Below are 17,191 nucleotides of genomic sequence, written 5' to 3' on the forward strand. Positions count from 1 at the left end.
CCTGCGCATTTAAAAAAAACATATAGGGTCATACATCTGAATCAAAAGCTACAAAGCATATTGCATCAACCACAACAACAATCCAGCCGTATCCCACTAAGTCAGGTCGGCTACGTGGATCAAACAACATCATAGTGTTCTATTATATAGCATATCTCATTCCAAGTTATTAATCTCTAGGTTTTTCCTAATAGTTTTCTTATAGTTTTCCTAGGTCTTCCCCTACCTCTACGATTGACTATCCTTCATTTGATCTCCTCTAACGATTTCACAAAGCACATTGCATCAGTGATAAAAAATAAAGATAACCTAATGAGATTTAATCTAGCAGTAGCACAGTTTTAGAAGGGTAGATGTTATATCGTATATTTGTACCGAAGTCTTTTTGCATGGAGATAAAAATCATTTTAAAGAAGCTAAATTAAAAGATTCTGAAGAAAGAACACAGAAAATCAGTTTAAAACAGCAATTACTAATTAGCAGTTTCTATGGTGTTATCAGTAAAAATGGGTCATTGATGCTCCCCCGCATGAATAACCGTCAGAATACAATAAAATAGGGAGCAATTTTCGTATGCATTTGGTAACCAATGTAACAGGATATGTGCAATCCATGTGTGTGATTGTTCCAATCACCCTTGAGTAGTATTCAATAACCTATTATCCTAAGTCCTGCCAAAAAAAACCCCTATTATACTAGGTCATCTTGAGGGGAACACCAGTGCACAACTTCAACAAGGAAACACTAGAACTCACTATTAATAGTAATTACCTTTCAGAAAGATTATTTCTGCCAAATGGACTTGAGTATTTTTACAAAACCAAAAAATATTGTAGATATATGCGACTTAAATATCATACATACTGCAAAGCCTTTAAAATGATGGCTACAAATTTTATAATTTCATATTACTCATCATTATTAAGTAAAATCCAATAATATTCCACATTAGTTAGATATAGCTGTCAGTCAATCCTGGACAGCAGCACAGAGCAGCTCGCGATGAAGATTATGGATACAAGATAAAAAAGGATACTCACACATATAAATGATCAAATAAAAAATTTCCCACAATTACAGAGGTTCATAATTAATAATCATAAGCCATAGTCTAGACATACAGATAGTGCACACCATCACTTGTCAAAGAAACAGAGCTATGCTTAAAGGGAAGAAGCTAGGATCAACTAAGAGGTGACATAGCAAAGACGTATGAACAAGGCTGGTTGCTGCCAGAAGAAAAAGGAAAAAGAAGGATTCTGCCACAAATTTCTTGAGATGCTGAGAGGTAGTTGGAAAATGAGTAGCAAGAACACTGACGTGCAACCAAAATGTCGGCTTAGGGCCTATGGAGTTTTTTGATTGATGCAGGCTGCTGATTCTAAAATCCTTCTGGGACAAAATGATGCAAAGTGAATGGGTGTGAAATCGCAAAGTTCTCCCCAGAAATGAGTGAGCAATGACAAAAAGAGAGGATAACACAGGACTAAAATCTCTCTTCCAAGTTGAGGCTACTAGAACAATATAGTCTGCAAACAGTCACAATCTTGGGTGAATAAGAGTGATAATAAAACACGACATGAGAGAACTATACCACTCAGACATTGCTTTTCCCCAAATTAACAGAACTACTGCATTGTGAATCACTATATGGTCATTATTAAGTAAAAACCAAAATATTAATCATAACCTTTAAGGAAATTGTTTCTGCTAAAAGAATTTCAATTATTTATTAAAACCAAAACCACCTTATACCAATTTAAATCATAATTACTGCAATTCTGGAGCTATTAAAGTGTTCACTCAGTGAACAATTTCCTAAGATTGTGAATATCACAATATCTGATTGAAGAAGAGTATAATGGTAAAAGTAGCTTATAATCAAATGAACATGAAATGAGACCTCCAAGGTACATAGAACAGGTTATTGTGAGACTTGTTGCACAACCATTAGGCGAAAAAATTAAAAAAGAACAACACTGGATAGACCTAAAGAAAATAGAAATCCATCTCTTCAGTAGATGTAGGTACATACTAAGTTAAAAAAAATTGCAAAAACAAGGTCATGGAAAATACAGCTGGGTTACAAAATGACCTGGATTCTGAGGTTTACAATCCCAGAGATGAATGTTCATTGTTAAAACAATGACAATTAATGTATTCATAACCTACTTCACAAAAAATTAGTGACAAGTTTTCAAAAAAGAAAGTATCATTTCTTGCTAGCCATCAATTTCCTATAAACTGCATTCAGAAAATGACTAGTTACTCTAACTAGTAGACTACAGAACATTCACGTTTTCTTGTTTGCAGATAAGTAACAAATAGAGTCAAACACGTGTAAAATAACCTTAAATGACTAATTAAAATGTATACAAGAAGGACGAGCATATATATAATATTTATAAATAAAATAAAAAATTAAGCATAGAACACCTAATGACTTGAACTTGAGCTTTTATTATGAGATTGTCAGAAGTGTCAACAAAGCCATCATACACCTTTGAAATCTCCATAAACTTTTTCCATCCCCAGTCATGCTCCTTCTTCCAAAACCGGTGCAATGTATCTGAAAAACTCAGGTAAAATAGCTTAACAGTGCTGTTTACAAAAATTGTCACTCCAATAACAAAGGTATCTAATTACAAACAGACCTGAATATTTTGATTTCTTAGGGTCTTTGTTGACCACAGCTATTGTAAATTGTGCAAAATGACTCCATCCTGTATTACCCACAAAACAAGGGGAGAAAAAAAGAAGTCAAGTATAGTGAGATCAAGAATAGCCGGTAAAACTACTTATCATTAATTAAATGTTAAAATACAAGAAACAAACCTGGAAGAAGTTTGTCATGATTAGAAACACAAAGAAACAGAGAGAGATGATTGCATACATCACAACCTTGTGGATAAATTAAAATATACCTGCCACATATCACAGCAACATTAGGTCAAAACCCCAACTATAATGTATGGTCTACGTCAAATCATATGCAAATGTCAGATTTCAACACCAACTCTGCATTGGGCATGTTAATCATGTGATCATGTTCTACTTCCTGATATACTATAAGCCTTTCACTAATAAAGAAAGTATTCCCCTTGTTTGACAAATTAGATAGTTACACAATAGCAGAGTCTGGAAAAACTAAAACCCAAAACCATAAGTTTTCCCTCCCAACAGACATACTTCGTAGATAATTGCAATTCACAAACAATAAATTTTGTCATGACTCGTCTAAAACAATTTACAAGGGCAATACCCTTCTTTGGGCAATACCCTTTTCCGTATTCTTTTTCCATGCTGAAATTGTCAACAAGCCTAATAACTGTCTGATGGCAGTTTCCTTTACTAATTTTACCGTTGGTACAAAAGAGTGTATTCAGTGTTGTCAAATAACCGCTATAGCGGCTCTATAGTGCTATAGCATAGCTGATTATGAACAAATCGCTTTTAGTACAAAGTGTTGTCAAATAGCCGCTATTGTGGCGCCTCTAGGATCGCAAAATTTTAACAAACTGCTATTTTCCAGGATCCGCAATTGACAACACTGAGCGTATATCAATCCCAGTGTTGTAGAAGGCGGAAGGCCAAAAATCTGCCATATAAACATGCCATTGTGGCCTATGGCACCACTATGGCAGGCATTAGTACCCATCTGCATGCTAGTAAATTAAAAGAAAAAAACAACATATGAGACAAAAGCCCTCATAATTTATTTGGGTGCAATATATTTACAAACATGCATGCATAAGGTGTATTAAAATGCTGAAGAATAGATTAGACAGTTAAGCTCTAAAATACATCACAAGCCAGGCAGGTAACTCCAATAAGTATATCCAAAGCCACATACCACTTGTAGTTGCCAACTTCAAATGTACTACTACGAAGTTCCCTTTTGGTAATCTGAGAAAACTTTTCTATCTTCCAAGTATGTCTTTCAAACAACTCAGATGGTTTTGGTCCTGTAAAGAGAAAATATATATTAGATTTTAAACAACTCTTAATAGAAAACTTAAATTTCTAACAATCGCAAATTCACCACCATCATCGTCGTCCTCGTCGGTGTCCCAGTAAGGGGGTGAAGTTGACGGTATTCCATTCTCAACCTGCTCAGAAGACCGCCATTCTGCCAACGCTTCCCCAGATTGACAACGGTGTCCACTATAACTTCCCTCCACAGACTTTCCCACTCCAGATTCCTCACTAGCAATCCCAGCCATTCCCTGATCGAGCACTATTTCACTAACACTCTTCTTTTAACAGCTGCTGGATATGAAGCACAAACACAGAGCACCAAAATCAACCTCTTAAACCCATACATTGCATTATAACATAGTAAATCATTCAAACAACTATTTAGCGGAAATAAATCATTCAAACATTTCAATTAAACCTTTGCAACTGCATCACATCAAATCCTACATAATGATTACAAAAAGTCAAATTCAAATGGTAACAATTCACCAAATGAAAACAACACATGACAAAGGGTGATAATTTCCCGTTTCAGAGAAACCAACAAACATCAATTGAAGACAACTTAAACTAAATTAAAATAAAATATAACTTCATTTCTAATATATCTCCTCAATATCATTGAAACCCAAAAACCCAACTAAAAAATTAACAGAAAAAACCCACGAATAAAACCCTAAAGTAGAGATTGAAAAAATAACAACAAAATTAAACCCAAAATCAATCAAATAAGTTCAAAGAAACCCAAATTAAACCCAAAAATTACGAGATTTAAAAAAAAAGGTTATCTCAGCAAATTGCATGAAACCAAAAACCGAAAATTCCTAACAAGATTCAACGATTAACACAAAAAAATTGATCGAAATCGAAGAAATGGCGAAGAGTCACACTAAGAAAAACCCCAAAATAAAATCAATAGGGGAACGAGTGGAATTGAAAATAACGGTGTAGAATCGAATGGATCGAGAATAGGGCACGCGAACCTGGAATCGAAGGAGGAGACGACAATAGCGGCGTGAGAATCCGGAGCTCTGAGATTTTAGAGAGAGAGAAGATGAGAGAGAAAATTGAGAGAAAGACAGAGAAGAGATGAACAACGGAGTGCAAAGGCATACCCAAAAAATGAAAAAATACTATTTTATTATTTTCATTTTCTACTTTATTCGTCTTTATTTTTTTAAAAGATTTTATGGATTTTGTTCATTATTATTTTTTCACAAAAGAAAAATGATACATTTATTAAAAATATAAACTAATTTTACATTAAAAAATAATATAAATTATTAATTGTATAATTATATTATATAATTATAATTTTTATCGATTAATAATTAAATAATTAATAATTTATATCAATTATAATAAAATTATTTACATCGATTATATATTAATTATTAAACACTTATTACTAAGGTCAATTATGTATATATAATATTAACGCTTACATAAATTTTCAATATTTATTATATTTTGATTATAGTTTATAAATTAATTATATTATTGTATATATATAATAATTATATATATATATACATATAAAAATAAAATTTTAAATAAATTGATTGTAAACTGTGAGCAACATAAAAAAACTAAATTGTAAAAGAATATAAATAAAAATAATATTTAGAAAAAGATAAAACAATTCTTTTAAAAATAAAAGAGTTAGAAGATAAAAACAAATGGGAACGGTAATTTAGAAAAATAAATAAATAGGCTACACACACAAAATGTGTATTCTTTTATATTTTTTATCGAACCACTCAATTGATTGAATTATAAACTAGCATCGACTATGGTTTGATTATTTAAATAGTTTAATTGTATTTTCTTCTCTATTCAAATTGTTTGAACCCTAAAGTTTTTATATAAAAAAAAAAATATATCATTTGTTAGTGTATAAATACTTTTTCATTTTTTATCCTTACTTTTTAGTCAATTTATGTGTGTTATTTAAAAAATTTGTGATTCTTTATAGTTATGTTTAAGACATTACAAATATTTCTCTAATAAAAATTTAGAAACTTTTAACATGAGATAAAATAAATATGAATTTTTAAGCTTTTGGCTCTTAAAAATTCAAATTTAATTCATCTTTTATTAAAAAATTCTAAATTTTTGTATGGAAAATTCTTATATTGTCCTAAATATAAAAGAATAAAAGATCGTTCAAAATCTTAAAGGATTCACACAAGTTGACCTAAAAGTAAGAACAAATATTCAAAAAAACATAAAAATTTTAGGGACTAAATAGTTGGGAAAAAAAATTAGAAACTAGAACCTTATTTAACCTTTTAAAATATTATTATTTATGCTTTTTAGTTTACCAAAGAATGCTCGTATCACTTCATTCATAATAATTTGTTGGATACATGTCGAAATATCAATGAAAATATTTAAAGATAAGGTTACTTTTGCTTGAGTTGTCTCATTTACTTATCTTCAAACAACTCAACATGAGATTTTACAAAATGGGATGAAAAGGTATTTCTACAATCAAAAAGTATAGCACATAAATCAAAGATATTTTCTTTATTAGTGTGAAATTTATCCACCACCCTCTTGGAGTCCATCTCAACATCAATATTTAAAATTTGAAGGACATGCATCCAACGAAGTGCGCTCAAGGGACCATATGTTTCACCCTCATCAGCGTAACACATAGGGGAAACCTGTAAGACCCATAATTTTAAAGTACCCTTTATGTATTTTTGGTGTATTTTGGATTTTGGCTCGAAGGCTTTTAAGCCAAAGTTAATAATATTTTGGAGTTTTATAATCAAAAAGATATTTTGATGCCAATTAAAATTTCTCGTCGATAAATAAATTGAAATTAACTGCGGTGAATCCTTTGCGGAGAATTTAATGCGTTACGGGTGAAATGCTAATTTAACAAATATCTAGATTTGAGATATTTGTTAAGTTATATTTATTATATATTTACATGTGTGTTTGTTTGGAGGAAAAGAAAAGAGTATATAAAGGAAAGAAGGAAAAAGGAAGAAAGGAAAAACAAAGGAAAGAAAAAGAAATGAAGGAAAATCTGAAATTTTCCATCTTCTTCCTCTGATCAACCGTGACCCCCCTTTTCCCTTCTCCTCCATTTTTCGTTTTCTTCGCTTCCTTTTCTTCAAGAATAGTAACCCAAGGTTGGGTGAGCGTTAGAACAAGGATTTCTCAACTCCACTCTTCCTCTTTGATTCGAAAACCAAGTAAAACGGTATTTGAGATTCAAACACAAACCTCCCCGTTTCACCTAGATCTAAACGTCGTTTCAAGAAGTGATAGAAGGGAAGGTTGCTCACCTCCATGCTACGGCGCTAGTGGACCAGTTTTGGAAGCGTGGTTGCGAGCAGAAAATTTACCGGATTTACTCACGGTACCGGAAACGCACGTTTGAGCTAACGTTAAGGTAAGGGCTCCTTCCAAACTTCTAGTTGCATTAGGGACTTATCTGTGGTTGTGTGGGAAGGAATTTGTTAGGGTTTAATGTATCGATTTGGGGAAAAACAAATCTAATGCGTTATGGGTAAAACCTTAGAGTTAGGTTTTGTTTATATTGATGAATGTTTCGTGGTAAATGGATTTGAAGTCATTGTGTATGATTATGAGTAAATGAAATTTGATGTATATGGGTGTTATGTTGCGTTGATTTGTGTTCATCGTATTTGGCGTGTTCATACTTGATGGTTGTTGATTGACGTGTTTTGGTGTGAATTATGGATTGAATGTGAGAGTATGTCTTAAATTGTTTTCTGTGGAATTTGAAAACCATTAGAGTTAAACGAGTATTAAAAACGGGGAATCTTTTAATACCGCGGTTTATGATAGGTGACACCTCGGTAAACTGTACTGACCCGTGATAGGTGGTACGTTTACGATTTACGTTTTTGGTGAATTGTGCTGACCCGTGATAGGTGGCACCTAGGTAAACAGTACTGGTCTGTGATAGGCGGTACGTTTACGATTCCCGCTTTTTCTTTTAGTAAATCGTGTTGACCCGTGATAGGTGACACCATGGTAACTGTACTGACCCGTGATAGGTGGTACATTTACGATTTACATTTTTGGTGGATTGTGCTGACCCGTGATAGGTGGCACCTCGGTAAACAGTACTGGTCTGTGATAGGCGGTACGTTTACGATTCCCGCTTTTTCTTTTAGTAAATCGTGTTGACCCGTGATAGGTGACACCATGGTAACTGTACTGACCCGTGATAGGTGGTACATTTACGATTTCCGCTTTTTCTTTTAGTAAATCGTGTTGACCCGTGATAGGTGACACCATGGTAACTGTACTGACCCGTGATAGGTGGTACATTTACGATTTCCGCTTTTTCTTTTAGTAAATCGTGTTGACCCGTGATAGGTGACACCTCGGTAAACTGTACTGACCCGTGATAGGTGGTACGTTTATGATTTACGCATTTTAGTAAATCGTGCTGACCCGTGATAGGTGGCACCTCGGTAATTGGTACTTTGGCCTGCGATAGGCGGTACGATTATGATTTACGGCCCTTCGAGGAGGGTTTTGGTTTGGAATTCCGAGTCCATGCATTTTGGCATATACGCATTGCATTAGGGTGCTTGGCACGCGAGTCGTGTTTGATTCGAGTCTATGATTGAGTGTTTTGAATTTTGATTTATCGTGGTAATCGCGTTGAAGGTGCTAAGTGTTATGTGTTAATTATTGTGTGTAAGTATGATGGTTTTCGAAATCCCATTTGCCGTGGTAATCGCGTAGGAATTGCTAAGTGTTAAGTTGTGGACTTGAGTAGGAATGACTTGAGTTAATTCATGAATTTTTGGAAAAATGATGAGGGAAATCGATTTCCCAATCGATTGGATGAGTTGCAGGAAGTTCACCATTTTGACCTAATCGATTTGCCAATCGATTGTATAAATATGTCTTTCAAAATCTTTTAAGAAATCGATTTGGAAATCGATTGGCAGAGAGGCAGGAACTCAGCAAAACTGCCAAAATCGATTTGGAAATCGATTTGGCAACACATGGACTCATCAGAACTGACAAAATTGACTTAGAAATCGATTTGGTCATGCAGAAACTCAGCAGAACTGACCAAATCGATTTGGCAATCGATTGGCTCAGCAAAAGTCCTTATTTTGAGTTAGATAATCGATTGCTCAACTGATTTATCAATGCTTTGGTCAGTTATGTATTACTTGATGGTTTAAGAACTTCATTTTGAGTTCATTGTTAATTGGCAAGCATTATATGAACTTTTAGCATATGGAAAATCCTTTTAAGGTGCATGCTTAGTTGAAAGGTTATTTTGTGCATTTAAAACTTAAATGTTATGTGTTATCTGTTAATTTCGGTTGGTGACCCTTTACAATCATTGTGGAAATCTGGGCTTTGCCCTCAGATGAGAGTCAGGACGATCCTACCGGTTCGTACCCTACGGACGGGAATGGAGATGGGAACGCTTGACTGCAGCTACGTTGGGAGGATCTCACGGGGCGCGTGGAGATCACTCAGGGTGTATAGTTTTTTGGTAGGATGATCATATTAGGTTGATGTATAGGAACTAGACGTCCTACTTTTTGGGTTGGAGTATTTTGATTTGGAAAACTGTACTTATATTAATATTGTCAGTTTGACATCTTATTTGAATGGGTCCCATGTACCATTTGTTGTTGTGTAAATGCTTTGGATTTATATTTGGAGAAACTTTTCCGCTGCTTGTAAATTATAATGACTCAATTATTTATCCAAAAGCATTTTCTTGTTTATTTCTCTATTTCAGTTTAATTTCTTTTGAAAAAAAAAATATACACCCTCGCTTTGAAAAAACGGGGCGTTACAAAACCACTCGGTTTATGCCAAAACAAAGTTGTCACTATAATCTCATAGACAATTCCAATACCAACATGATTGTGGTGCGATGAAAATGATGCATCTATGTTGCTTTTGTAATGACATAGTGTCGATTTTTCCCAAAACTCCATTTATACACTAGTTGGTCTATTGGTGTCTGCAATGTGAGACCAATTAGCTTGTGGTTAGTCATCTAAAGTAAACATACTACGAGTGTAGACCTATTGCAAGGTATCAATGATGTGCTCCTAAATATTCATGTTGCTATAAGTCCAAATGTTCTACAAAATACAAGCACATTGTTCTTCGTGCCTCATGTATAATTGTTGCATAATATCGAAAACAATTTTTGCCACTAAGTTGTTCCTAATGTGGGCCACATGTAGTTGTGGAAGAAAATCATTGTCTTGTCAACATTCTATGCTGCTTGGACATTGAAAAAGTAAATGTAAGTTATCTTCCACACCAACATCACATAATTCACAGTATTATTGGCAATTGATACCACGACTTTGCAATCTATCACGAGTGGGAACACAATTACAACAAAGGCACCAAATGAAATTCTTAATCGTAGACGATGCTTTAATACGCCAAATAAGTTGCCATTGTTTGTGAACTCTAAGATATGAGTTGTCAATAAAATCATCAATGCAAAATCGGTATGCATTTCTAACTGAATACATGTGGTTCTTTTCAAACCTCCAAATCCGATTATCCTCCCCCATTGAAATGAATAGTGGTGTATTCAAAGAAAATTGAGCAATTTCAGGGGTAAAAATATTGTGGACCATTCTAAGCCTTGGAATTAACATCAAACAAATGAGCTATTGTCATGTTTTGTAAAAATAGATCCAAATTTTGCGATTTGGCAATTTGAGACCCATCGTCAAGCCAACTTTGCTCCCATAAGGAGTGAGAGAGATGTTACTCCCTTCTATGATGCTCCATCTACTACCTCCTTGGAATAATAGTACTCCAAATATTTTTCCAATCTTATATGGGATTATGGCCTTACTTAGCACCGATAAATTGACTTCGAATAAATATCTAGCTTTGAATAGACGAGTGAGAAGGTTGTGAGGGTTAATCGTGAACTTCCATTCTTGCTTGCCTAACATTGCTAAGTGAAAATCACTAATGCTTTTGAACCCTATACCACAATCATGTTTGTGCACGGAAAGTCTATCCCATGAGATCCACTAAATACCTTTAGTTTGGTTACCACTTTTACCCCACCAAAACAAGTCCATCATCTTTTCAATCTTATCCCTAATAGTAGGAGGAAGCACGAATACACTAATAATATAAGATGGAATTGCTTGCAACACTAATTTAATAAGAATTTCTCTGCCAAACTATTTCTTTAATGAAACTAAAAATTGATCACTTACTGCGATCAATTAGCGAAGGCAAACTCAGTTACTTGTCAGTTCTTAGAACAACTTGAACACCCAATGTGTTAGCAATCAAATATTTGGTGGCCATAAGGAAATTGCGGCTACAGAAAATTTCAGGTTTTTGTAAATTAATAGTTTGGCCCGAGGTAACTTCATAAGTGGACAAAATAGTTTCATAACCAACGATTCATCATCGATAGTAGCTAATAAACTCAATTATAGGATTTTAAGAGAGTATTTGCCTTCTATTTTATTTTATAGTTATGATCTCTGTTTATCTTTGTTTATCCTTCATATTTGCATAATTAGTCATCAATCAAAAAGTAATACAAATTGATGAAATTTAGTGATTTTTGGATGCAAATGACTAAGTTTTGAAGTCCCGATATATTTGTTATAAAACAATTGGAAAACAACGTTTAGACTTTGTTTGAGAATGCCAAAAGGAGCTTATAATTTATAGTTTATAAGCTATAAGTTTTGTTTAGTAACAGTTGTATATGAGCTTATAATTTATAGTGTTTTTAGATAAGTTGATTATGTTAAAATTAAGTTGGTTTCAAGAATAGTGAGTCTTAATTGTTTTGATGATAACATAAATTATTTTGTATGAACAATTTATTGTGCTAATAAATTTATTTAAGTGTGCAGACTTTTGTCACGAGAATGAAATATATTTACGCAACATCCTCTGATTAATAGACAAGTTACACAGAGTAGTTACGTCAATACTTTGTTACATTTGTTGACTAATAACCGATTCTGAAAATCTCATTCTCAATGTACATCTGTAGAATCTTTTGAGACAAGTTCACTTTGATGTTCTGTGTTTGATAATCTGGGCATCCAGTTTGACATCTAAAAAAGTTAACACTTTGATTAAAATCAACACTCTAATAAAGTCAACACTATAATTAAAGTCAACACTCTAATTAAAGTCAACACGCTGATAATTAGTTTGCGCTCTAACATGCTCTGCTCATTATAGAAGATTTGTCCTCTGACTGAAGAAGCACATAACATCCTCTAACAGTGCCATCCTCTAGTAATTCAGCCTTTTTTTTTTGTCAAGATACGCTGAATCAACCATGAAGACAAATTTGAACAAGTGTTTAATGTTGATTCATAATCTCTGAAGATTTGATACAAGCTATTAATTCACATACTCATTTTATGCAATCACAACAATGGTCAGAAACCCTAATGGACTATTTGATATTCTATAAAAGGATTCATGATTGTCACTAAAAAGAATAACAACAACGAAAAACAAGAGAAACACTTATATCATTACAAACACTTGAAAATCTCTTTTATTAGCTCTAAGTGATGAGAAACCTAAGAAATATTCTGAGAGCAAAAATCTGTGTAAACACTCTTGTGTGAGAATTAGTTCAAAACCCAATCTAAACACTATGTAACCTAATCTAGTAGTAGTTGACATCCTCAACAGTTTGGCCGTACTAAGCTAAAAGGTTGAGAATACTTGAACACAATTTTTGGTTATCTCTTCCTTTATCTCTTTACTTATTGCTTTACTCATTCATGTTTTCAACATCATTATTTTAAAATTGTTTATATAATAAGTTTTTGAAACAAAACACAATTTAAAACCCCAGTTTCTATGTTTTACTCTCTACAAATTCAAGTGGTTTATGAACTTATAGTTTATCATTTTCTCTTCCAATTTTTCCCTTATTGTTTAACTAAATTCCTTTTTTATCTTTTATAATTAATTTATTATAATTTTAAATTGTTTATAAATAATTAATATTTTAAAGTAAATAGTTTTTTATTTTAAAACAAATTAATTAGATAAATAAATAAATAATATATTGGAATGATAAACTTGAAATTAATTAAAAAAATTAAATTACTTTTTTAAAAATATTTTAAACATTAATTGATAAAATTTATTTTTAATTAATAATGTGTTTTTATGTCATTTTATATTTTTAAGTTAATTAAACTGCAGCACACGCCAATAGCTCAAGAGCTATAAACTGTCACCTATTTTTATCAAAGATGAGTCTTAATCTATACACGACTCAGTTGAAAACGAAGTAACCTTGGCTTGGAGTAAACATGCAAACTGGTCTTTCATATTGTAGGTGGCAGTCAAAATAATTTTGGTAATTTGCGAATCGACAAATATATTCTTGAAAATCATAAAATAGTAATCAAAATAGTCTACATTTAAACCTTTATCAATAGAGACTATGATATGACATGTTAATTGAATATTTGACTCTTTATGTTGATCTCATATTAGTGTCATCATAATGTGGGCTAGTTTTTTTTGTGAAATTTAAATCTTTCATGAACTAATTTATCCATAATATTTACAATTATAATCCCTCACAAATTTATCTTTGGGATGATAATATTTCATCAAAAAATTATCCCTAGGAAGATGACATTGATGTGAGATCAACGTGGATAAGTCACATATTTAATTACATTGTGACATCAAAATATCTAACATCAAAAGTTTTCAAATGGACTATTTTGATTGATATTTTACAATTTTAGATATTTATATGCGAATTTGAAAAATTGAAGGACTATTACAATTTTAGGGACCAATTGTCTGTTAATTCCTTTGGTTTGTTATTTTAAAAGGTAAAGTTGTGCACGTATAGAGGAAAAATAGGAGGTTTGTTTCATTAGATAATAAAAACTAACTGGTGGCACATAAGAAGGAGACTGAACAACAGAGGGGAGACGGCGCAAGTAGAGAACGAGAAGCATGATCACAAGGTCTGCAATTCTCTTTGGTACTTGGTATGGGTTCGGATACGCGGTTGGTTCAGCATTGGGTACATGGGGGGTATGTTAAGACAAACTCTCAAATTAAAGTTTTGATGAAAATAAACAAAGGTTAATTAAGAATGCTAATTTTGATTCTAAAATTTTATGTTAATGTAACTTGTGCTTTTGATGAATTAATTCAAAGATTGGAATCAAGCAACGCAAAGAAAACAGTTAAAAACTGAACAGGTAAAGAAACCAGAATATTCTAGACAAAATGGAAAATGATCTCCAAGTTCAAGACTGGTCGTCACAACCTCTTAACCAATATATCTCCACTATTTCAAAGAAGTTTTTGCCTCTGAATTTTATACTAAGTTCATCAGTACATGGCAAGGAACAAGTAGGATCCATTTCAGTCAAAGAAGTTCTTGAATCATTAAGATAAAAGGTCTCGAATCAAGTTAGTCGAAATAGTTTCAATCTTCTTCAGCCAAACTGTCAAGAAAGTTTAATCAATCTTGATCTGTACAAGACATCAGGAAGATATCTAGAATGATCAAAACTGAATCTCCAAATTGATCATCAATCTCCAGAAAGTTCAAACTGACAAAACCAGATTGATAATCCATCTCCGTTTCTGCAGAATTTCAGCATTGATCTCCTTACTTCTACAGAAGTTTATAATCATTCACCAAACTGTTTTGGACAGAATCAAGGCTCCAGATCGAAGCTCTAACACCAATGATTACATGAGAAGCTTCAAGGATCATTAAAATCAAAAGCAAACTAATCAAAGAAGTCTATAGCAACATCAGTCAAAACAAATTCAAAATGTTCAAAGGCTGGAATATTTTTAATCATATATATCGGTTTTGGTCAAAATTGACAGAGCACTACCAACAGCTCTTTTGACCATTATTAAATGCTCCAAATGCCTATAAAATAAAGTCCAATGTCCAGGAAAAATGCATAAGCTCTTTTGACCATCATTAAATGCTTATAATCACCTATAAATGGAAGGCCAATATTCAAGATTAAAGCATAAATTCAAGTGTTGTTAATTCCCACAAATCATTCACATTCACATACTTGAAATTCTCATTTTCACACAGAAGAATCAGTTCTGAACTTTTATATCACACTGTGTTATTTCTTACTGAATTCTTTGTAAAGAATCGAATCTCAAACAAGAGTTGAGACATCTCAGATTCTATCAAAACAATCTCATCATTATTGTAAAACTCAAACTATAAGAGTTTAAGTATAGTTTGAATAGATTGTAACAAATCCTATCAAGATCGATAGGTGATTAGTTTAATTTCTGGGTGGAAAGAAATAGAACTTGTAACAGATCAAGGTTGATCTAAGCTAGGTGTTGTAAAACCAAGAAGGTTCTTTGTTTTGAACACTTAGTGGAAAATCTCACAGTTGTGAGGACTTAACGTAGCCCGAGTTGGGTGAACTATGATATATCTTTGTATGTTATTCCTTCTCTTATCTCTTTATTTATTAAGCTTAATTGATTAACTGAGATAAAACATAAAGTGAATTTCTGTTTTTTAAGCTAACTAAGAGCGTTCTCCGTTTTCTGGTAAAAACCAAGAACGTTCTCCATTTTCTGGTTTCTTAACCATGATCATTCTTGAGTTAAATCTTAAGACTTTTTCAGGAATTTTTAAATAGGTACATTTACAATTCAAACCCCCATTTCTTGTAAATAGACATTGTTACTTCAATTGGCATCATAACACGATCTCTAGAAATATTAAAAACACCTAACAAGTTCTAGAGAAAAGATCAAGAAGAAAATATGTCGAAAGCCAAATACATTGTTGAAGGAGGATCTTCAAACAGTCCACCATTCTTTGATGGATCTGATTATTATTTCTGGAAAAATAAGATGCAACTATTTCTGAAATCTCAAGATACATGGATGTGGCGCATCATTATAGATGGAGATTTCATACCAAGAGTTGATCAAGATGACTCAACCTCTGCTGCAAAGAAAGAAGCAGACTGGATAGCTGATGATAAAACTAAGGTACTCCTAAACTCTAAAGCTCAATTATTCTTATCATGTGCCTTAAGTAGTGAAGAGAGTGAAAGAGTAGACAAATGCACAACTGCAAAAGAAGTATGGGATACACTGCAAACTCATCATAAAGGAACAAGCCATGTCAAAGAAACAAGGATAGACATTGCGTAAGGAAATTCGAACTGTTCGAAATGCAAGAAGGAGAAACTATTGATGAAATGTACTCAAGGTTCACAACAATAGTAAATGAAATGCGTTTTCTTAGCAAAGCTTACACAGTTCAAGAAAGAGTAAGAAAAACCATGAGGTGTCTTCCAATCATATGGAGACCAATGGTAACAACTATAAGCCAAACCAAGAATCTTGAATCACTTTCCCTGGAAGAATTAATTGGAACCTTAAGAGCACATGAAGTATTGCTACAAGAAGACAAACCAATCAAGAAGGGAAAGGCAATAACACTAAAAACATCTCAAGAAAACATCACAGTACAAATAGAGGAAGAACCAGAAGAAACTGAACAAGAAGATGTTGATGAAATTTCTTTTCTCATCAGAAGAATACAGAGAATGACGAGAAGAAAAGATCAAATCAAAAAGGGATTTCAAAACAAAAATCCCAAAACAGAAGTGGACAAAAGCCAATCACATATTTTGGATGTAATAAATTAGGACATTACAAAGTAGAATGTCCCTTAAACAAGAACCCACCAAAGCGATTTCCTTTCAAAAAGAAATCAATGATGGCAACATGGGATGATTCAGAAGAATCAGAAACTGAAGAAGGCGAGGAAGCTAACATATGCTTGATGGAAAAAACATAAAAAGATGAGGTAATAAATCCTGAACCTTGTTATTTATGTGAACAAATGGGAAAAGAATTTGATAACTTGTTAAATGATTCAAATCTTCTTATTAAAAAATGTAGCTTCTTGAAAGAACAATTTCATAAAGAATAAAAAGAAAAACAAAAGAGTCAAGCTAGGAATAATGTTCTAAAAAATATCATTCAAGAATTAAAAGAAACACAGAAACAAAATTTGGAAAATCAAGAAGGTCAAGAACATTCTGCAAAGAAAGCGGTGAACGTTCTCCTTAAAACTGAAAATGAACTTCTTAAAACTGATTTGTTAAATTTCATTAAAGCCACTGAAACTTTCCATAAAATCATGGGATCTCAAATAGGAATC

General features: G+C 32.7%; 1 protein-coding gene across 1 annotated transcript in view; it reads right to left on the bottom strand.

Annotated features, from left to right (window-relative positions):
* Positions 1 to 5,104, bottom strand: part of LOC101489738 (TNF receptor-associated factor homolog 1b-like) — a 13,778-nt gene extending 8,674 nt beyond the window's left edge. Inside the window, exons 1-6 of the mRNA XM_073366856.1 lie at positions 4,962 to 5,104; positions 4,046 to 4,266; positions 3,854 to 3,965; positions 2,836 to 2,924; positions 2,655 to 2,723; positions 2,435 to 2,569 (exon numbers count right to left, since the gene is read on the bottom strand). Coding sequence (XP_073222957.1) covers positions 2,435 to 2,569; positions 2,655 to 2,723; positions 2,836 to 2,924; positions 3,854 to 3,965; positions 4,046 to 4,223 — 583 coding nt within the window. The 5' untranslated portion in view covers positions 4,224 to 4,266; positions 4,962 to 5,104. The remainder of the gene's footprint in view (positions 1 to 2,434; positions 2,570 to 2,654; positions 2,724 to 2,835; positions 2,925 to 3,853; positions 3,966 to 4,045; positions 4,267 to 4,961) is intronic.
* Positions 5,105 to 17,191: the final 12,087 nt, after the last annotated feature.

Source organism: Cicer arietinum, chromosome 4, assembly GCF_000331145.2.
Source record: "Cicer arietinum cultivar CDC Frontier isolate Library 1 chromosome 4, Cicar.CDCFrontier_v2.0, whole genome shotgun sequence".
NCBI classification, from domain to species: domain Eukaryota; kingdom Viridiplantae; phylum Streptophyta; class Magnoliopsida; order Fabales; family Fabaceae; genus Cicer; species Cicer arietinum.